The following is a 23,782-nucleotide window of genomic DNA, read 5'->3' on the forward strand; positions in this document are numbered from 1 at the left end:
GCACACTCGGGAGGATGATGAAGAAACAGTAACTTGGTAACAGGGCAGTGACAGACAGCACAGTTAGTACAATTATCATCACGGAGTATATTCTCAGCTCGCTCCGTGGTCATTTATTCTTAGAAAAAATTCTGTCAAGAAACATATAGTGATATGTATCAGCAATACACCCTTCATCATCAGCAATAAGAAAATTCTTGAGTAAAATGTTCAGGAGAAATAATTTCTCTCTATTTTTAGGCTATGCTGCTCAATACAATGTAGGTCTGTATCTCAATATGCACATTTTCTCTGAAATAACATACAGATATTTTCAAATTGTGCAAGCAGGATGATGTTATTATGCATTGTTGTAGATTAGAGCTGAATGATTCTGAAAAAATATCTGATAGCAATTATTTTGACTGGTACTTTAATCGCAGTATAATTTTGCAATATTAAACATCATTATTATCATATTCATCAAAAGGCATATTAAAATTAAATGTGATTTTTGTGGGGATCTGTATGAAGTAAAGATATTTTTTTGAGTTTGTATAATATGATGTTTAGGGCAGGACATCTCTGCAACAAAATATTTCATTTAAAATGGTAAAATGGTTTTGGCTTTAAAAAACATTGCCTCCTATGATATGAAAATTGTAGATTTTGGTCAAATCAGTTGTTCAGCCTTACTGTAGATTAAACTACCCAATAGTAGTGCTGGGTTAGAACAGCTGGAACAGTCCGGACGGTCAGAAAAATGATATCACTTTACTGTGATGCATCCTTTAAACCCAGGAAAAGGCAACACTTATACCATACTATGATATAACAATATCCAAAATCTAAGATGATATCTAGGCTCAGATCATGATATCCATATAATTCTGATATATTGCCTAGCTCTAATTATCAATTTTGACTGAAATGAAACATTTTATCATGACAAAGTTTCTGCTGTATAGCCCAGCCCTACTGCATCCATTATGGTTTGAACAAAGTGTAAGACGATGTATCAGGAAATTATTCATCAGGAACAAAGTGATACAGAGGAGACTAGAAAAAACAGCAAGTCAATGAGAGGACAGGATGTTTGGCATTGATATGGTTTGGATTTACCTGCTGCTTTTTTCTGTCAGCTCATCTGAAGAGTTACAGTTAACCTCTACACACTTCTTATTCCTCTCCTTTTAATACCATTTCTTTAAAATATATTTGTATTCTTTTATGCTCCTTCCCAATATTTCCTCTCATCATCAAGGTATCTGATGTTGGAAGATGTTAATACACTTTATGTACAGTACTCTTTGGAGAGTACAGTCTAAATCCCCATCTGTATTTATTTCTGTCATTGTTCTGTACCATGCTGATTAGCATGGGAAAGACTCTGTGCGTCTAAAGTGCTTACAGAGCAGCAAACGGCAGCATAAAATCAGCCCGCTGACCTTCACGGACCTGACAGCTCTGACACGCACAAATAACCACACAACCAAACTCCACACATTTTCTCAGCCTTTAAGAGGAACAATTTCACATTTTTTACCCAGTGATCTTTAAGTGATGCAATGACAAGTTATTTTTTCTCACAGTCTGTTACTCCCTCTCAGAGATTTATGTTGTCATGGGAACTCAGAGAAGGAACGCTCACTGTTTTTGCATTGATTCTATAGAGTATTTAGTATTTCTCTAATATGCCCATGTACCATATATGTTCACTTGCAGTCAAAAAAAAAACTACATTATCATTTTTGCTGCGTGATGTTTCTTCCCGTGAAGTAGCTTGTTAAATAAAAGAGACTTATTATTGTAAGCCAGTCAGATTGGCTTACAAATAACACTTTCGACCAGCTGGCTTGACCAATTATGGCCAATTTCAAATGCCAACAGTACACCATAGGATAGAGATACAGGCAAAATGACAACACATATTGAAAGCTGAAGTACTGAAAAGTAATCCATTAAGTTTAGTTTTGTTATGAATTGTCTTTTGGCAACATTTTACAGAAGACATGTTGTAAGTTGTAAGCTTTTTCTGCACTGGCAATGCAGCAAACACACTGGTCATGCCTATTTCAAATGCCATTTACAGATCGTAGGTGAGAGGAAAAATGCAAATAGCTATTGACAGCTGAGAGACTGTAGATTTGAATAGAACAAGTTTGCATTGTTAAGATTTTTAAAATAAATTCATATTCATCAACATATTGGAACGTCCATGGGCTTTAAGGGGGCATGAGGTACCCATTCATTCATACTTTTGACATATTTTGAAACAAAATATTACAAACATGTTAACACATACTAAAAATGTCAGAAAAAGTGAATTTGGTGGGATGTTTACTCTACACTTTGTTGTCAGTTTATTAGGTACACCTAGTTAAAACTAATACAGTCTCATACAACAATCCTGCAACAAATTCTCCCTTCATGAAGTTTATAATATTTTATAGATATGTTTATTTCAACTGTATGATTATTTTGGAGACTGTAGCTAGTGGTGCTGTTACATTGTATTGCATTATATTGACAGATGTTTACGGTAAAACGGTAATAAGCTAAAAAACATAAACATTTCTCTATTTCCTGTCTGTAACATGCTGAAGCCTGTTCTTTACACGCCACTACCATCCTCAGCTCCAAGCCCCCTTTTCTCATTATTAATAAACTTGAATGATGCTAATTATAGCTGCCATTTTCAAGAGAAGATACCCATCCACCTGAGGTAAAGAAGACTTTGAAACTCTCCCCAAGCCCCCCACAGAATGCCAGAGCTCAGCTTTAACTGCACACTGTTCGATTATAACAGTGCCTGCCTGTGCAGAGTTTCACCATGTAGCTGTGTCCAACGGGCCGTGCTGCTGAACATTACGTCAAATTCATCCTTATCTGGAGACAGAAATAATGAGTATAGCCGGCAGAAATCTAAGCCCAGCGCAGGCAGTTTCCCTGCAGGGATTCTGACAGAGCCCTCTCTGCCTCTCTCTGCTCTGTCAAGTCGTTGGATGTCGGGGCTGTTAGGATTTACAGTGTTTGGCTGCTCTTGCCCACCTATGCTTTAGCACCACCTATTCAGCTCAGGCGTCCTCTGCCATGTCTCTACAGGCAGCAGCACCACCATCCATCCACACCCGGACCTCTTGATGGATTTATATGCGGCAAGTAAAGTGCCAGAATATGCATATTCAAAGCAGCAGGCGCAGATTTATTTTGATTTTCTATTTAAACTGATTCACAGATTTTATTCTGTGTGCAAGAAGCAGAGCAGCAAACAAGTGAAACAGTGTGTTTAAATCAATTTCTGTTCTCCATAAAGAGTCAAATAAACAGTTAGTATTGGCAATTTAGCACTAGAAACAGTTCAGCCTCTGTTAAGGCTGTAGCTGTACATGCTCCCTCCTGAATATGTGAATCACAAGACTGTAAGGTAATCTGATCAATCTCTACCGTTTTTTGCACGTGTACCTGCACACATGCACGTTTGCCTGAGGCTCATGACCCTTTCTGTGCATGCCTGTCACTTTCATTTTGATGGACGTTTTCAGTCGAAGGAGGAGGTAAAATAATGTCAATAATAACGACATTGACCTGCTTAGTTAAGCCTGTGAATATTTAAAACACCAATTGCTGTCTTTGCCTTTCCTGTAGAGATTAAGGGTGTAAAGAACACCTCAATATCATCACAGAGGGGATGTTGTCATGTGTGAGCAGGCACTGGATACAAACCAAAGGTTGCATTAGAGAAGCTTTAATGCTGCGTGTCCTGCACACCTTGCAGCAGCTATAAAGCCTTTAACACGTAAAAGCCATCCGGTCAATAAGCAAGATAATGACCTCCACTGAAATACGCAATGTCAAACTATGAATCGGTATATGTGTGTTTGAGAAAAGAGAAGTGTTATTTGATGGCCACAATTAAGCCAGAAAGCATTAGTCTGTGGGCAATGCACAGTTTTAGTGTGTCTAAAACTGCTAAGAGAAAGAGGTGCAGACAGATAACAGTACCATATGCTCCAGACTGACCCTTACCTTAGGGCTCTGCAGGGCTGTTGAAGAAATGGAAATGAGAGGATAAGACTTGTGTGAAGTGTTTTTTCATTGTGTCGCTGTGCTTTTTGTGTGTCAGGTTCAGTGGTGGGTGATTTAGCTGCCTCTGTGCCTGTGTGTGGGTTTTAGTGAAGGATGTGACAGAGGTTAATTTGGTTGTCACAAATTTGCACATTGCTCACTTATTGGCTTCTTATTAAACCCTGTATGCACAGGAAAAGGTGGTAGCATATGTAGTATGTGGTATGGGTGGTTATATCTTGGCAGCACACAATTACGATGAGCTACGATGATGCAATCATAAAATGATTATTGATGCATCAAATTTGCTGATTCCTATACATAATTTCTTGTTTCTCTCTATGCGACTACTTTCTACTTTTAAGACATAGTGTATTTATAATGATCTAGAATTAGTTTAGGTTTCCCTTCAACTAAATGGTCCCAAAGGCTAGCTTTTAAGAGAGGGGATGCCAGTTGGATTTTATCCGTCTTTGTATCCGTCCTTGCTCACTCTTAGCCATCCCCACCAAAACTCAAGAAATAGCCTAATTTAGAACGTAAACATGATACACATGCTTACATCCATTACATTTCATCATCCATTTGGTTCAGCTGTAAGGAACCTGTAGATCGGTCTAAAAATAATCTTACAAGTGATCATAATGGTCCATTGATTCATAGTCTTTCAACAGAGAATCCAGATGCATCTAATGATATATTTTTCCTCCCACCCAAAATGTGTGGGTTCTAGGGGTGTGGTCACCTACTGCTCCTGGTTAGCAGGATATTAAATGAAAGAAACTGCACCTTCACACCATTAGAGGAGGATTCATAAACATCTATTCTTGCACAGACACGCACACATGCAGCCTGAGGATTTGATTATTATTACCAGATCTGATTACCTGGGCTCACTGTGATTACAATATATATCATGGGCTTCAAGTGCAGCCAGCTTTGGGCTGAGTTTTCTACTTGTGCAGATAAACAGAGACTTGGTGCCACAATAATAGCATTAGACCTGCAACAATTAGTTATCTAATTGATTATACGATTGATAGAAAGATAATTTCCAGCTATTTTAATAATGTCTTAATCATTAACCTCATTTTTCATGCAAAAATGGCAGAATGCTGTTTTTAGCCTCTAAAATATTGAGTTCTCCCGCTTTCCTCTGTTTTATATATTTAACTGAATATCATTGTATTTTGGACTGACAAACAAGACATTCAAAAACATCACTTTAAGGACTGGGATGGACATTTCTCACAATTTTCTCACATTTTATAACCCAAATGATTAATAAAATAATCTAGAAAATAATCAGCAGATTAATCGATAATGAATACAGTTGTTTGGCCCAAGTAACAACAATCAAACATACTCCACTTCTGAGCCTCTGAGCACAGTGGTATTTTCATAAAGATTTCTCAAGTATATTAGGTACATTCATAGTAAATAAGAATAAACATGTTTAAAACATGCCTACCATCTTGTGATGTCGATGTTTCTTGGCTTTCCGTACATTGTTGAGGAACCGGCAGCCCATCTTTTTGGCATACCACACGGACATGAACATATCTGCTTCAGTTCCGAAATAAAAGTCACGGTTGAAACTGCGAGCAGACCCTCTTCACCTCCCAAAACAACATACACACTCACCTAGTGCGTTTCTACAGGAGTTAGAAGTGTCTGCTTTCAACAGTACCACAGAAGCATTATAGCAAAGCAAGCCATTAGGTTTAGGCCCTGCCATAACAGTTGATCAGAAATCACAGAGTGCTGTCTGGATTGCCTCAATTAAAAGAGATCTATTTTAACTGAAGACATGCCCTTTCATTGTTGCCTCCCACTCAAACTAAATAAAGCTTAACACTAAAGATAGCATGCTTTAGACGCAGGATACACCTTTGTATAATCACAAATCCAAAATCACAGAAAGCGCTTGGCCCAATTAGTGTCTTCGTCTTGCTGAGTCGGTGCTGGAGAATTCATTTGAGGAAGCCCAATAAAAATCCTCCAAACGAAGGCTCGAGTTATGAACATTACTCATCGCTGATAAGGCTTGTTATTATCTGAGATGTAGTCATCCAGTCTTCAGAAATCACCTATCCAGAGTAAAAATGAGCATTTTACAAAACAGATCCATCCACTCTTCGTCATCTGTGGCAGCGGGCTGCGATAAGCGGTGCCTCCCTGCTACTGGTCTGTGCTCGGTGAGAATGCAGTTCATATTTTCTGCTGCTACTGTACTGTACCCCTCCCATCCCCACTGCTCAGGGAAAGAGGAGCGAGCAGGAAAGTTTGATGGCAATTACTTAGCTGTCTCTCCGTATAATGTCGACACCGGTGATGTGAGAGGGGGAGGAATTATTCTTTGGCTGAACTTAGAAGGACAAGCAGCTCAAACTGGACTGACTTGTCCTAGGGAACACTTGAAACTGAGAGGGGGAGCTGGAGGCCTGTAAGCCCCAGTTCTACAGTCAGTCAGAATAGTCATACATAAACAACACAGTAGTGGCACTGAGGCTGGGAAAATGTGGTTTGACAACAGTCTTTGTTTGTCACCTGTGTTTATCCCATTCTACTTTTCTTCTGTTTTTTCAGTGTTGTTGTTCCAAATATTTTAAAGTAATTTGTCTTAAAAAAAAACACTAAACACACACTAAAAATGCAAATTACTGCATTTTTCTTTGATTTAAACATATGACGACATATACGATTCTGACTCTTTGATTGTCTTCCTGTAGTATTTGGTTCCATTGCCAATGACTGACAGTCAATGATCACTGAGCCCTCTGCCATCGTAATACTGTGATTTAATCACGTATTTGAGGTGTCCCCTCAGAGTTGCCATAAAGCAGGAGTTGTGGAGAAGTTTTTGACTGACAAGTGGATGAGAAAATAAAAAGAAGTTGTTGCTGTTGGACATTGCACTAATGTTATGTCTCCATTATTATTTTCTTATTAAAACTGACCAATTAGGTGAACCGACAACGCTCTGTTTGTCTTCTGTGGTCAACTCTTGTCTGTCTTACAAAGAGAGATGATGCAGCTGTGGCAGTGCAAGGTAGTGACTGAATGAGCAGAAGGACCGTTGGTAGCTAGAGAGCCGGTAATCGGAGAAATAAAACGTTATTTCCTAATTGTTTCACAGCAGTTATATTCTAAGCACAAATAATCACCCCTGCACACCCACCACACCGCTGCACAACCCATGCTAATCACTGCAATGTGTGATTCTGTCTGTGTGTGTCTGAGTCAGGCAGTTTGAGGTGGCTGTCAGAGCAACAGCGGGAGGTGGCAATGTCTGCCTTCCCCAACAACAACGATCTCATCGTCCATTGGTGATGTTTCACTGTGGACATTGTGAATTGTCATATCCCAGTTTGGTAGACATTGTCCTTCTGTATTCTTCACAGCAGAGTTGTATGAAACGCTAATTTTCGCTGATGAATGTTACCAGCAGAAACACTGAGCCAAACTAATGTTAGCTAGATACCCATAACGGGGGTTTCTTGAATATGTTGGGGTTTACTTAGGCTATTTTACTGTAATGATAGAAAGTATCCTGTCTTTGTAAAGTCTTTTGTAGCATAGCATTTGCTAAATTAAGGTGATTGTCACAAGATGCAATTTGTGCTATTGATCTGTTAGTCAAGCAACTTAGCAATGGCTACCTAGGTTAACTGAAAATAATTCTAAACCCACAATTTAATATGACAAATGCATTAGGAAACAGGAACACATGCAGCATTAAACTTTAAAGTCATTGTCTGTAGCTGCAGACAATGACTAAAGGTGTACACATTTTAATTTGAAGCTAGTGCATGTGAACTTTGTGTAAAATTTCTTAATGATTCATTTGTAACTGTAATTTTGGAATTGATTCTTATTTGGAATTGGTTCTTGATGCCCAGCTCTATTCATTAGGGCTCTTATTTCAGTCATATTCAAACCTATACCTCTTGTCCTACTAATGAATTCAGCACCATGGACAGCAAAATACTTGAAAGGCCGAGAATAAAGAATAGGGTTTACATATATTTTTTGTCCTCAAATAAGTTATTAAATGGTGGATGTTGCCTAATGCAAGTGCAGAACTACTTATCAGAAAAAGAGTCTGTTCCCTTTTAAATCCACATCTTTTTTCATAGCTCTTTCTCTCTCTCTCTCTCTCTCTCTCTCTCTCTCTCTCTCTCCCTCCTTCCCTCTCTGAAAGACAGATGGATCGACAGGCGTGTAATATATATATTCACACACACACACACACACACACAAACACACGCACACAAAGGCATTCACACTGAACAGACTTATGTAAGGGCATGCTGAAGGACAAGCTGTCAGCTGACGTTCTCATTTTGTTAAATAAAATTCCTCCGTCTTCTACCTATCTAATTTTCTCACCCTTCCAGTTGCAAGGCCCTCTCTATCTGTCTTACTCTGCCATTCAGCATGAACAGCTCTCTCCTCCTCTTTTTGCATGCATTTTTTTTCTTCCTCTTTCTCTCTCTCTCGCCTCTCCTTCCCAAAGGACCTGAGCTGCTGCTGCACTGTAATTACACCGAAGCTGCAGGGACATATTTAAACATTTATTAAAGAAAAGTAAGGAGGACGGAGAAAATGAAGATAGAAACCAGATACCGACCAGACAAGACTGCGGAGCAGAAAGGGGAGGGTATAATGGAGTGCTCTTGGGGAAACACTACAGAAAACAGTAATTGAATCCTTACATTAAAAACATTCTTTTTTGTCAAACACATCGTGGAGGGGTTTGTGTGAGGAGGATTTGTGTAAAAAGTGTTATGTATAGGAACAGTTCTGTGGTTAGAGCGGGAGAGAAAGTGATAGGCATCCTTTTTCATTAGAAGAGACAGAGTGTAACATAAACTGGGCGGTGGGGGTCTTCAGGAGGCACTTTGTGCCTGCTGGTTCTCACTCCCAGCCCATCAGGTGAAGGATAATGGCAAATGTGTTGTATAAGGTTTTCAGCTCAAGAACTCCAGTCTGTTAAGATAAATGTACCTTATGCATTATAAAAAATCAGTCTCCTTAAGAATATTTTTGAGACAGATCTCTGTCAGTGAATAAAGTCAAAGTGCTGCCTCTGGGTAGTTAACGTGTGAGTGAACCTCATCCAAAATACAGAGAATGAATGGAGTTTTAAAGACATGGAGATGGTTTTTTGGGTAATTGTGGTATTTTTACCTTTTCCTCGGAGTCACACACACTCAGGGATACCTTCTTTTATGTCTGTATGTGAGGCTTCAATGTCGAATTCAGCCAAGCTGAACTTAATAACTAGATGCCTATGGGATTCAGTGCAAAATGAGGGAAATACCCTTTCTACAACACTGAAGGTTTAAGATTTTATGCTTATTAATTTAGGCTTACTTTTTTAAAACAACCATAAGAGAGCAAATGATGGATTTGCGTGCTTGTATGAATATATTTATATATGCTATATACATTGTTTGAAATTAAGGATGTCCTGTCATCCCTGGAATAAAAAATACCACCTGGGACACAAGGACAGGGTATCTGGGACAATTCTGGGACTCTAGAAATGTAATATTACAAATAAAATCATTACATTAATGCATCATTTAATTGTTGAGTGTTCAAATTTGAAAAATGTCAGGTGGCACTTCCTGGCGCACACATGTCACACATCTGCTTACATACAATCTTACTCATGGTGTTTCAAATAAAATGAACTTTCCTATGAGATATGTTGTGTCTATACGCACACACACACAATGTATAGATTATGTATTGTGTAGAATGAAAAAAAAGAACTTCCATTTTGGACAATTGGTGTTAACTTTGAGACAGTTGAGAAATAGGGACCATTGTAGGACACTGAGGAAAAAAGTTAATTTTGAGGTTATACATTGTGTACAATGTGTTATATGAAAGCATTTGTTTGGATTTTGTGTTTGCTGTTAGAACAAGAACTATCAATGTAATCACAGCATCCAGCGCATGATGTCACAGCAATTTATGGAGCCCCATAATAAGGGGAAAACTTATAGACTCATATAGAGTAGGGAGATTCATTATGATCACAGATCAATATCAAAAGTTCTGTACAGTGTGAAAAAAAATCATGTCTAATCACATTATGCTGCAAGTTAAAAAAAAAGATGTCATTCGAAGCTAAAGCACCTCTTTGCTAAATCATGTACATAACCCAAAGACCTCCTCCTTTCTTTGCCAAACCATTGCAGTGCTTCCAGAGACAACCCATAAATCAATGAGGCCTGGAGTGGTACTGGCAAACCCCACACCATTAAAGCAATAAAGAGACAGACTGACGACACCACCTACACATCAATGACGACCACACAGGCACTACACCGGCTGCAAAGACATCCACACACATCTGCGTTACTGAAGTGCATCTTGGAGATGATGCATACTTTACCCAACCAGTAGAAAATTGAATGCATGCATATGCAGAATGAAGTAGTTTTGTGTGTGTGTGTGTGTGAGAGAGGGAAATTGCACAAACATTTCTCTCACTGATGTCTTTATGCTGAAGGATGCAGAATGTCCCACATGTTAAACAGTTTAATTATAAGCCAGCACTAGTAGACGGGGTGTGTTCAAGGTCAGGGTAAGCAGACAAAGACAAGATATAATGTATAGTTACAAGAGTAACTACTTGTTCAACAGAGACAGAGACTGAAGCCAGATTTTATAGTCCACTCTTTCCAATGATCCTGTCTTTTCCTTTTAACAATATTTATATTCAAGTACACTTCCAACAAGCTTTTGCATTCAGATTATTCATTCAATTTATAGAAGTTTCTAAATGATAATTTGCTTGTTGTTCTTCTTAAGTTAGAAGGGAGTAACTAATGGCACCTTAGAATGATTTTGCCATTTTCTCATTTTTTTTTTGTCTTGCAAGACTGACAAAATCTTTTGAGCAGTTCATGGCGCATGAGGCTAATGCAACCTGTCTGATCATAAAAGTGTTTTATTGAGAAAGCTGCACAGCCATCTTTTCAAGGTTATGGAAGTCACTGTGCACAGTCAAACACTGACACCTACAGGTTTCAGACTGTCTTGCAAAAAGATTACATCTATCTGTCCTTCAACCCCTCATGCTATATGACACCATCAACATACCACTTGAGCTTTAATGGTGACACACTTTAGGATTAGATGTCTCACAGCATCATGAGTACTTTTCCACTTATTTACATATTTCAGGATAGATTTTTGTGGATAGATTCTTGAGAAATATTCCGGCAAAACCATTTACACACAGGATCCACAGTTCATATTTTTTCATACGTTCTCTCAGAGCTTCAGGAACGTAGGAATAAAAATATGAATATGACACAAGAATTTAACATTATAGTGTGACTGAAGCACAACATTTAAAAGTTGCAGTTCCAGGCATGTGATTCCAGGCCCAAAAATAGTCAAAGCAGAACAAATCTGTCAGACAAAGGATTTGAATGACAATGAGTATGAACACACTGATATCATCAGAAAACAGATGACCTCGTACTTTGGCAGTACAGATAAAATGGCGTTGAACAGGCAGCCGTCTGTTTGCGATCAGACAGCCAAACTTTGAATGACACTGAATCCAGATAAAAAGGCAGGAGATGAGGACACAAAATCAGACTGATGATGATGACTGATGATGACACTGGTAACTTTCAGGGTGACGGAGCGGCGCGGATCGCGGTGCTCTTACCAGTGTGGAAACAGCGGAGGTGTACATTGGAGTGTGTCCCGTAGACATCAACACAGGCTGCAAAACAACAGAAGGGAGAGGGTAATTGTGCAGGGCATGCGGATGGGTACAGGGGAAGAACAGTGGGTACCGCTTTGTGTTTTGTTTTGTTTTTTTCATTTACACCTGGGTTCACAGCAGAGGTCTGCCACAACCAGATTACCAAAATTGATACAAGGGTCAACATCGTCAAATATGAATATTGATACTCAAGTATATTATTCATAAAATCTACAATAAGCTTGTACTATATCAGTCGTGCCCAAACTTTTCCACTTTGAGGGCCAAAACTGAAATTAAATGGGGGACTGTAGACCAAAGCCTGCCTGCAGTGCTAAAATTATGAAAAATGATTAATAATTAGGGATCCTACATATTTAAGGAGGAATTTTACCTCACAAAAAAATAAAACATAAACAGATATTCAGTCTACTAAAATGATTCCAGATCAATTCTCAAAATGAGGCACTTGCCTGTATTTTTATTAATTGGATCTTATTATGGACTGACTGTTACGTAGTAAACCATAAATTTAAAAACTTGGTGACAATAGAACAGAAAATACACATATATTATTTTATGATGCAGCACTCCTTTTGCCCTCACTTTCATTGACAGCTTATTCTGAATCGGTTAACCAATAAAGAGCAGTGGGATCGTTATGTCTGTTATAGCACAATGGATTGTACCCTCCACAGCTGAAGTAGCTTCTCTAAACAAAACACGTTGTTCCTATGAATTTTACAAATAGCAGCAGTGCAGCATTTTCACATATCAGGAGACACTTTCCCTCCCGCTGGAAAAGTTCTATATTGCAGCAAAGCACATCATTAAAGTATGAATGTTGGGACAGCTGTATTTGCTGATCCAAGTAGGTCTACCTGAGTGGTGGATTCATGCTGATCCTGATATTTATGGATACTATCTGTGCACCTGTTTTTCCTTACATAGACATGGCCTCCTCTATTAATGGTTCCACTGGAGACATTTTGGACTTTTGCTCATTGGCACATCAGCATTAGTTGTTATAGCAGCACAGAGTAGAGCATTTTGCTAGTGCTTATTCAACTGTACTACTCCAATTAAGGCTTTCCTTGCAGGTGAATAAGTTCAATCAGGTAACCTTGTGCTTACATGTCCTTCAAGAGATAGTTCAGATTATTTTAAATGGCGTATGTATGACATACATTGCCTCTCCAAAACTGGAGACCTGTTGGTAAACATCTACTGGGTGAGTTGGGCACCAGCACGGAAGCTAAGCAATGAATTGCTGCTTAACTGCTATTCAGGATGTTTTCAGTGCTTCACTTTTCTATCAAGCCTTTTTCTGACAGGAAACTGCAGTTATATGAGCCAAATATCACTCTCACCAAACCAGCCAGACTCCATAGGCGAAACCAGTAATTTTACCTTGCAAAAAATGGAGTCTACTGCTGCCTCTATCTGTTAGTTTGTTTGTATTGTTGTATGACTTAAGTGTTTTTAAAGGTTAATTCGAATTTACCCAAGTCAAACAATAACAGAAACAAACTAACAGATCAGGACAGTGCTAGACCAACAACTGCCATGTTCTACGAGGTAAAATGATTGTTTTTGCACGAGGAGTCTGGCTTAGCAAGAGAGAGTGATATTTAGCTTGTAACAGCAAAGTAAAGCAGTGAAAATCCTCTAAATATGGTGTACACTTTAACTGATATTGATTTTCTTTTAGGTGGACCTTTTTTGTGGCTAAAGTGGCTAAAATACCTTTTGTTGCTGACCCTGTCCACAGTTTGCTTAGCTTGCTTTGTCCATTGCTTTGCTTCTGTGCTGGTGCACTATATATTGGCATTTTGCAACTTTTCTTCTGCCAGCAACCAGACACAAGCAGGGAAAGAGGGGTGCAGGAGGGGGGCAGTGTAGTGTGGAAAAGGGAAGGTAGAAGCATACAACTGTTAAGAGATGTAAAAGTAAAACGGGAAAATGGAATTGATGCAGGCCAGGGTATCCACTGAGGTTACTCACCGTGTCACACAGTAATGAACAGGGTCACAAAACCAACATAATGTCACAGCTGAGTCACCATGAGGTCGTCATAACACTGTGAGGAAGCTGTACTATTGCAAGAGGTGACACAAAGTGCAGATAAACCAGCCACCACCGTCATCATCATCAACATCATCATCATTGTCAACAACTTTCCAACAATGAACAAAAACAACCCTCATTATCTTCATCATCATTATCATTATGTTGATTATCATTACCTCAGATTTAATAAACTATACGCTTACGTAATTATAACTCATCAGACATAAAATGTTAATACTTCCATGTCCCTGCTGACATCCAGCAGAATACACAGTGTGATCACTGAGGCTGAGTGGGTAAAAAACAAAATGTCTCCAGCAGTGTTTGTCCACAGTCATAAGTCAGCCTGAGATTGAGTTACTTTTATAGAAATATCTATTTTTTATGACTATTCAAGGATGCAGGCCACTGCCATAAAATGATGCAAACAATTCACTTTGAACTAAGTGAGCCCAGACCTTTGTACTTCATCGTGCATCCTCCCTGAAGAGAAGCACAAGACTTCATAAATAATGGCAGTATTCCAGAAATAGAAATAGGGCCAATCCTGGTTTCCAAAACACTGTGAACAGCATCAACATGCTCCCTTTCATGTGATAGAAAAAAATATCCTGAAGATGGAGTTTTGTTGCTGTGTAGGTGTCTTAATAACATTGTTATTGTTGCTATAATTTTGATTTCTGTTACCTTGTCCCATCACTTCACGTGTTGCCAGTAAATGTTTATAAGACAGTTTTGTATCTCATTCACACTGAGCACCAGAATTTCATTTTTGTAAATGGAGAAAATCTCCAAAGTCTCTGTTAAGAGGTTTGGGATTTTATGATTTAGTCTTATGAAAATGGTGTATCTTTACCCAAATGTATTACCTAGGGTGGCTGTATCTGGAGGGACGATATGAGGAAAATGTTTTTGCAGCCTAGTTTTGAATGACACACTCCTCCAGACAGAACTTGAAGTGATTTTGTGGTATAAAGAAACCAAAGTTGCGAAGAAGCGACCATACTGTATTCTTACAGAGCTTAGATCTGTCACTTTCAAAGATGTTCAAGTGTAGTTTGCATTTGGTGTTTCTCTGTCACATTCATCATTTTGTGAATGAAAGTAGCTTTAGATTGTAGCACTCAGCATAGTTATATGTGCTTGCTAAACAGATAATTTGACATGCAAAAGAAATGAAATAATGTAGAAATTAGAAATGAATATAGAAATATGTTGTGAAAGTGTGAAATTATGTTGTCAAAGTGTTATAGCCAATACCACTTTGTTGGTACACACAGGAAATACCCCCTAAAATATAATGTGGATATTATTGGAGCATATTCTGTAATTAATTTGATTAATTTGCTAAATAGTCAAGCGAAGGGCTGATTTATTTACAGGTGTATGATGTCAGGAAACCTACATCAAGTGCAGGGCAGAGAAACATTCTTAGCTCACACACCATGTAAAACACACCAGTTCTTCATCTGTATGGTTTCAGTTAGTATGATGATGTGTAATACTTTTATATAAAGTCTTTCCACAGTTACATATATGGGCACTGTCATTAATCCATGGATTGAGTGGGCAGGGTCATTAAATTAAATTAACATTGCGTCTCCCCAGTAAGAGAGACACTGTGAGGGCATTTACACACAAGGCACAGCAGCGCACCAACACAGCAGCACAATTTCTTTGAATATTTAATTTTGTTTCATTTGAACATAATTTTAAAGGCAATATAGCCTACAGGGACAGGTAGAGGTGCAGGTGTGGGTCTCTAAATTGGAGAAAATAATACCTCTGGGTGGGTAGCAGGTGGATGATTTATGCTTGCATGTGGATTCAGATGAACTCAGAGCCCATCTGTGCATCACTGTGTTGCTGATTTGTGGGTAAAACAATATCAAGACTTGAAAAAAATCCTAGGCCCATGAGAAGCATGCTGGAAAAACACATGAATAATACAGAGCCAATTGAGGGTAAAAAAATATATTGTAAAAACACCACTGACTGATTATAAGAAGTCATAATGTCATGTTGCGACCTCTTCAGCACGGCTGCCTTGTAATGATGATTCTGCTCCTTACTTTATCATAGATTGCTTGAACAAAAACACCATCCATCAAAATGCTGGATGCTTTGTAGGGCTGGGCGATATATCGATATAAAAATTATATCGATATATTTTTAAATGTGATATGGAATTAGACTATATCGTATATATCGATATAGTTCAAATTTGCGCTGTGATCCTTGCTCTGCTGCGCTGATAACCCGGAGCTCTCTGCACTGCTCCGCGCGCCCCTCCTCTTTCGTGCACAGAGGGGAGAGGGGCAGGGAGAGACACTCCGGCACTCTTCAACAAGCACGGAGGAAGCAACAACGGCTGCAGAGCGCGCGACGGAGGAATTGGTTAGTACACGAATAAGCAGTGGCTCAGTAATTTGGAGATGGTTTGGTTTTAAAGTATCAGATGAGCAACAAAATCACGTTATATGTAGGGAATGCGCTAAACAAGTTACAGCCAGGGGTGGAAGCACTACAAATCTTTTTCACCACCTAAAACAGTGGCAAAACTGCAGTACGAAGAGTGTGTGAAGCTGCGCGCTGCAGAAGCCCCAGCTGCAAGCCATCCACAACCCGAAAAAGCTCCAGCCCCGAAACAAAGCCCACTGCGAGCCTCATTTCCCGCAGTGTGCCTTATGAAAAGAAAAGTGACAAGTGGTGTACTATAACGAAAGCGGTGTCCTATCACATTGCAAAAGATATGGTCCCTGTTGCAACTGTGGAACAAGTCGGATTCAATTTCAATAAGCCATTTATTGTTGTCAAACTAAAAAAAATGTTTATTGTACTTTTCTCATGAATAGATTTATTTCAGAAAAAGATTGGCCTATTTTATTTTATAGGCTATTTTTATTTAAGATATATTTTTATTTAAATGTGCACGGAGCTTTAATTTCAAAAAAGGTACAGTATTTATGTTTAAATTTTATTATTTGAACAACTGAGCATTTTTTTTCATGAACCAGGTGAAGAAACCTGTTTATTATTTATTCATTTGATTTTGCCACTGTTCACTGAAATAGCCAGTTTCAATAAAACTACTTGTGACATGTCATATTTAGCTTTGACCTTGACTGAACATTTGCTCTCACTTTGCAGAAAAAATATCGGGATATATATCGTATATCGATATTCAGCCTAAATATATCGGGATATGACTTTTGGTCCATATCGCCCAGCCCTAATGCTTTGTCCCCTGATTTCAATGAAAAGCACTTGAAAAGATAGTGATGGTCAAGACTCCTCAGGACAGATGTGTAGTACAGTACAGCCAGTGAAATTATTTAGCTCTGACATTAACACGACATGCGGGGGAACTTCCATCTTGTGCACACTGAGAAATCTTCTATTTCTGATGCCTAATGAAGATCCTTGACTCAAGTGTTTGCCTCCTACTGACAAATTTTGATGCAGAAGTTCAGACTGCCCACACTTTCATTAGCAAGGCTGCAGGTCACTATCACATCCTGTTTAAATTAAATAACCAATTTAAGATATTTCCTCAAAGCTAAATTCCATGAAAAGACCAGACCTGGCAATGTTAATATTCAGTATTCCTTCCACAAATACATAGCTTCGTCACAAATCACAACACAACACCTGTACGTATTTACAGCCGCAGGACAGTGCATGTATGATTTACAGTAAGTCAAAATAAACTACAGAAGACTGACAACTGTAGAGACATGATCACTTTCCCTGAGAAAAGGGTGACATGATATATTTTTTGATAATTTCTCTGGAAATCTGGAAATTTTCTTATTAAAGATACTAACCTTCCTATGTAAATGTAATTATCACTTGGCACAAAATGATATTTCCTGTATGTTAGACTTTCTGATACCACAAGTCTCCTGGGAAATGTCTGAATGATTCATGTAATGGATCTGAAACACTGGAGGGCACACATCACATTTTAGAATTTCTCTTAAATAGACTTAAATTACCCCATAATGGTGGATTTTAAAGGAAAGGTGCGTGTCTCCTTCCCCATCACCCTTCGTGCAGCGTGCACCCACCCATCAGCTGTGAATAATTACTGATCCCTTGGCATGTGCTGGGTGACAAACTCCACTGACACAAAGGGAACTAATCACACTAGCACGAAAGGTCAGAAAAGGATAGCACGTCTCCCCTTTGTAAAAGCAAACAATTTCATGTTTTGCACTGTTTAAGTGGTATTTTATCATGATGTCTGTGTAATTTCATCACCCCTAAAATACCACAAATTGGTTTTTAACAGAGAATGATATTTGCCAACTTTCTGTTGTTGACCTCCACCACCTACACTGGCTGCTGGATTCACACTTTGATTTAACAAAGCAGCTGAGGGCGGGTTCACACCAGTCTTGTTTTGTCCAGTTGAACCAAACCCTGGATCATTTATCCCTCAGTGCGGTTTGTTTGGGTTGGTGTGAACACCAGAATCGAACCCACTCACTGGTCCGCCTTGAAGTACCCGTCAACTCTGGTTCATTTCTGGTATAAACACCATTCGAATCAATCACAGAAGTGTCACATTGTATGTGTCATTTCAGTGGCTGAAAAGTGTTTTCTCTGTCTCTGTTTTGGTGACTGGTGAACTAGTAGCACGTTTGCTACCACAGGTGACGAACCTTGGCTCACACCAAAGTGAGAAATGCTGCCATTATTAAATTATTTAAGACCTGCTGTGTTACGAGATGTTCATATGTGCAGTCCTCTAAAGTCTGCTGATTTATGCTCAAGCTCATCAACAGCATGAAGAGCAGGAATCTAAGGAAACATTGATACACTTGAATATCACAATATTATGTTTTGTGATACTGTATCGATTCTCAAAACCACTGTATCGTGATATCATGGTACGTTTTGTGTTGCATTTAACATGACTGCTATATAGCAGTGTTGTTCTCTATCTTCATTGTTCTGATTGCATAAAAAAGTATTTTTTGCATACGATGCTATTAGTTTTCTTAAAATTGGATTTAAAAAGTAACAATATATCACCTTGCCTACAGTATTGCAATATAAAGTAATACAGTATATTGAATCGCAAACACTGTATCGTGATACGAATTGTACAACCAGACTCTGGTCAATACACAGCCATAATGAATAGAACCTGATGGTGCTCCATGACGAACAGTATCCTGGTAGAAATTGGGCCGTTTGTTGTCTTTTTACCCATTCACTGTATGACCAATAATCGAACATTTTAAGAGTCAAAGACATGCAGACACTGCCAGACAGAACTACCACAAGCAAATTGACCAGTGCTTATTCATGCTGTGTTGTTTAGGGTCATTCTGTTCTGTTCAAAGTGCAGTTTGTTCAGGTCCTTTTTTGGATGCAAAATGACCAGAGAGAAGTGAACAAACAGACACAGACACTGAATCAGATTGTAATATATAAAATAACTTTGGCTGACTGATGTATACCGTGTGTTTCCTCGCGTTCTTTGCTGTACTGATGGATTTCATTACTACTTTTCAAACTGACAGTGTTCTTAAACCGAGCACCTTCTCAGCACACAAATCTCCACTACAGCTCATGCTGAACAGGCTCTGTATGTTTTAAATAGCAGTGCCGTAAAGCTCAGTAACTCAGCCTCTCCTCTCTGCTCTCTGATTAAAATAGAGCATTTTAATGGACATATTTGCTCCTCTGGGAATTCACTGTACTCCCATGTGGGAAATAGAAAAACACTTCCCCCCTCAAAGCAAACAAATACAGGAACCCTTAAGTCTTAATAGCCAGTGAGGCTGTTAAATAACATGTGTGGGCATATGAGATGGATCGTTATCGAGTGTGCATTATATCTTACACCTGCTTGCATTTGTAGCTACAGTATGTATTCGTTAATGCACTCCAGGCAACGCGACTCCGCTCATATTCCCACTGATGTCAGCTGTATCTTTTGACTGTGTTGTCTGTGTCAGTGTCTCTGTCTTTGTCCTGGAGCTCATCGAGATTTGTTTCTCTGCATTAGATTTCGCATTCGCAAGACATGTGTCTAAATACTGTCAAGAAGCAGTTCAGTGTCTTCGCTGGGAGCCGCTGTGATTGCATCTAACATTAGTGTCCACACTAGGGAAGAGTATCATTAGGATTTTATTGATACTGATATCAGTATTGATACTGCTTATCATACCAAAACTAATTGACACTCTCACTGATAATACTTGCCATTATTTGGTGCAAAAAATAAAAGTGTGCCATAAAAAGATATGGAAAGATTAAGCAGTGATGTACCTTACATGTGCAGAGGTGGGAAGTAGTGAAGTACAAATACTTAATTGCTGTAGAGAAGAGTTTTCAGGTATCTGTACTTAAGTTGAGTATTTATTTTTCTGACATCAATTTGTCTGACAACATTTTAGCTTTGTACAGAAACGGCTGGTAAAAATGTCCTTCAAAGGGCTACTTTTTACTTTTCCTTGAGTAAAGAAGTTGGTTATCTGTATTTCTACTTGAGTACGCGTATTTCCAATTATGTTATTGATTTTCTTTTCTTTCTGATTTTTGAAAAAATTCATGTCATTTTGTAACAACTTTAACTGTGACCAATGATTTGAATCGTATGTACATATCTACAGTATGCTCCTATGTTTAACTATGGTCTGTTGAAAAGCCCAATACACAAAGTAAACAAAAACAAACATTTATTTTATTGTTACTTTTATTTATTTATTTAGCTTGTTTAGCTGAAATAAGTTAAATTGTTTCCTGAGTTATTGCATTTAGCTGCATTTTCATCAAATTTAGTAAAGTTAGCCCACCGTTTTGAATGTTTTAACCAGTTGTTTATGTATTGTAAATAGAAAGATAGCAATATTGTTTCTCTGGCTAATATAATATAGGAGCTAATATTTTGGTACTGACTGACCAGTCAGGAACTGATGCTGGTTTAGTGTTGGTTCTTGACACCCATCCCTAGCCCACACATGTCTGGATGACTTTTTCCACTTAAAGTAAAACCTTAAAGATACCTTTCCAGTGTCAAAATTTTGATTACAAGATGAATCATAGGCAATTCTTTCTAAATCCTATCAGGCTGTTTGTTGCTATAATATTTCCCCTACAAAACTAATAAGAGAGATTTTATTTCAGTATGTAACTTGGAATCGTGTAGGCTAATCTGTAAGGATAAACTGATCTGTGACCACATCCTGAAATGGTTCAGGTGATCACATTACCCAGTATATCATGTGTCCACTTGCACTTTGATTTTCATGCTGTTAAGCTCTGGTATTGAATTACCCAATATACATGTTCATGCAGGTACTAAGCCAGTCTGACACTTAAAGTTGCCATGGGCCAGATTTCCTCATAAATACATGATATTCCCATCAAAGTATTTATGTAGAAGAATTAGAATTTTGAAACGGACAACTCATCATTTTGAGTGCAGAGTTATAAAATACAATGTGTTGTAATGAACCACTTGTGTGTGAGCTACATGAAACTCTTAATATAATTTTAACAAGCTTAGAGGAGGTTATGTCTCTGAATGAAGCCAATTAGAATGAGGGAAACCACATTACCATGACTATATATCTGTCTGGTGACTGAGCTTGGGATTTTAGACCAGTATTTGTATTAACGGCAAACTGGTAATGCATTGTAAGTAATTGGGGATCTAATTTTTTTTGTCCCATTTCGCTTTAATTTGAAAAGTTATCAGGCTTACTTATCCAATCAATACAATTATCCACTTCTGTATTTAATTTAATTTAAGCAAAATGTGAAATGATGAGATAAATTTAATTAGGCTGCAGAGCGGCTCACAATTTATTCATATATGAGGTCAAAAATATGAATATACATTATTGTGGTAAAGATATAATTGTGACCTCATGGCTAAGGAATGGTGATATGTGACAACATGTTCACATTTGAAGGAAGTGTGTGTTTATTTTTACAGGCTTATTTTAGTACCGACAGCTGAATGTGTGCTGTTGCAATAGTTTTGATCAACCAATAACATAAATGAGCGTGTCTGGGTGTGTGTCCTACCTTGACAGGAGAGATATGTGTGTGTGGTGTGTAGCCATGTATGGCCTCCATGGCAGCGAGGTTCTTGTCACTCATATGAAGCATCTCAGCACTTTTCCCTGGAGCCAGATGTGCTGGACTGTGCTCCAAGGGGGGCGTCTCCTCATCCTGGTACCTGTACTTCTGCAGACACACACACACACACACACACAGAAGCAGATGTTGTTAGTCCAGGTCTCGTGTGTATGTTGCAGCTATTGGCTGAGTGTATTTTAAAGAGATATTTTGGATTATTTGATTTAGTGTTGTATGAGGAACTTATCTATAGTCAGTGTATTATCTACAGTAGATGGCAGGCAGCACACCCCCTGTTTGGAGAAGCACACAGGAACACCAACATGGAAGCTAAGCAATGAAGTGTTGTGAATGGGGTCAGCAACAAAAGGTATTTTAGTTTAGGTGTATGCAATATTTAGAGTATTTTATTTGCTTTCTTTGTTGTCAGACAACCTTTTCTGATAGGAAACAGAAGTCATATAGTGTTCTCTCCAACCTACCAAACTCCACAGGCAAAATCAGTCATTTTACCAGAAGACCACAGAACACAGGAGTTGCTGGATTATCACTGTCTTGACCTGTTAGTTTTTGTTATTGCAGGAATTTGGTGTCTTAAAAAGATCATTTGGATTCACTAAAGTCACACAGTACTACAAACAAACTAACCAATCAAGGCAGCAGTAGACCAGCAACTCACATGTTCTTAGAGCTAACTGTACTAAGGATGTACTGATGTACTGCCTGCGGAGTTTGGTTGGTTTGGAGAGAGTGACATTTGGCTTTGGTGGTTTCTTGTCAAAAAGGGCTATCTGATGGTAAAGTAAAGCCATGAAAATATATATATATTTTTTGGTAGAAAATACATTTTGTGGCTGACCCTGTCCACAGCAGTACATTGCCAACCAGCACCTAGTGTAGATAATACACTGACTATTAATAAGTACCTCATACACCTCCACTTCAAATATTCCAAACTTTTCCCTTAAAGGCTGATCATGTTCCCAAAGAGAATTCACTGTCGGCCTCATTATTGTAACCTTTCATTGATGTCTCATCTTCTTCAAGCATAATGGTGGACACAGAGCAGTATTTCCATCACAGAGGCATCTATAACAGAATGCGGACAATCTATATGCAAATCTCATGTAGCACATTAACATGTGTGACGCCTACATTTGCAAAGTGAAGACATCATAGGAGGCCTCCAAAGATTTCCATTGCATTGAGCAAAGCGATCGTCCTCCACAACCACATGGAGCAACCAGAGCCATGACTCAGTGGCTCTAACAGTAGCAGATCATGCAGCCTCTTCCTAGTAACCTTACTCCCCTACCGATATCCCACACCTGGGCAGCCTGCCAGCAGCCCACTGTGTTCGCCACACATGGTAGGTTTCATTCTAGGCGTGATGACACAAAGTCTGCACACAGCATTTTCCATCACAAACACATCAGAAGGTGGGCAGCATCACGGTGGAGATCTGCCACACTGTTCTGTGGGCTAGGGCTCGTGTTTTTGCTACAAATCCTTGCTCCCCTGAAGCCCCCAAGGCTCACAATATGCACTACTGCACTGCAGATGTGAAGCAGCTCATTCTGAAAACGAAGATATTTTGGAAGGATCATCTGAATTTTGGCTGATGGCCTGATGGCCAGCTCTGCCACTCTCCCCTTTCTCTCTCTCTCTCTCTTTTTTTTTTTGTTTGGGGAGGCAGACGGAGAGGGAGGTGCATCACCGAGCCCTGTCTCAGACAGGCTGCCTAGCAACCAGAGCAGAGCAGAGATTGCAGTGCCACAGTTGGGGCTGCCAGCATCGGTCCTGGATCACATTACACTGAGA

General features: G+C 38.8%; 1 protein-coding gene across 3 annotated transcripts in view; it reads right to left on the reverse strand.

Annotated features, from left to right (window-relative positions):
- dlg4a (discs, large homolog 4a (Drosophila)) overlaps positions 1–23,782 on the reverse strand; it is a 60,766-nt gene that overhangs the window by 22,991 nt on the left and 13,993 nt on the right. For 2 of the 3 annotated variants that reach the window (XM_084731116.1, XM_084731115.1), the window contains exons 2-3: positions 21,908–22,069; positions 11,750–11,806 (exon numbers count right to left, since the gene is read on the reverse strand). In XM_084731116.1, the coding sequence (XP_084587242.1) occupies positions 11,750–11,806; positions 21,908–22,069 (219 nt within the window). The remainder of the gene's footprint in view (positions 1–11,749; positions 11,807–21,907; positions 22,070–23,782) is intronic. The other variant, XM_084731117.1, reaches the window with a different exon arrangement.

The sequence above is a fragment of the Lutjanus erythropterus genome, chromosome 11 (assembly GCF_056507025.1).
Source record: "Lutjanus erythropterus isolate fLutEry1 chromosome 11, fLutEry1.hap2, whole genome shotgun sequence".
Classification (NCBI taxonomy): Eukaryota; Metazoa; Chordata; class Actinopteri; order Lutjaniformes; family Lutjanidae; genus Lutjanus; species Lutjanus erythropterus.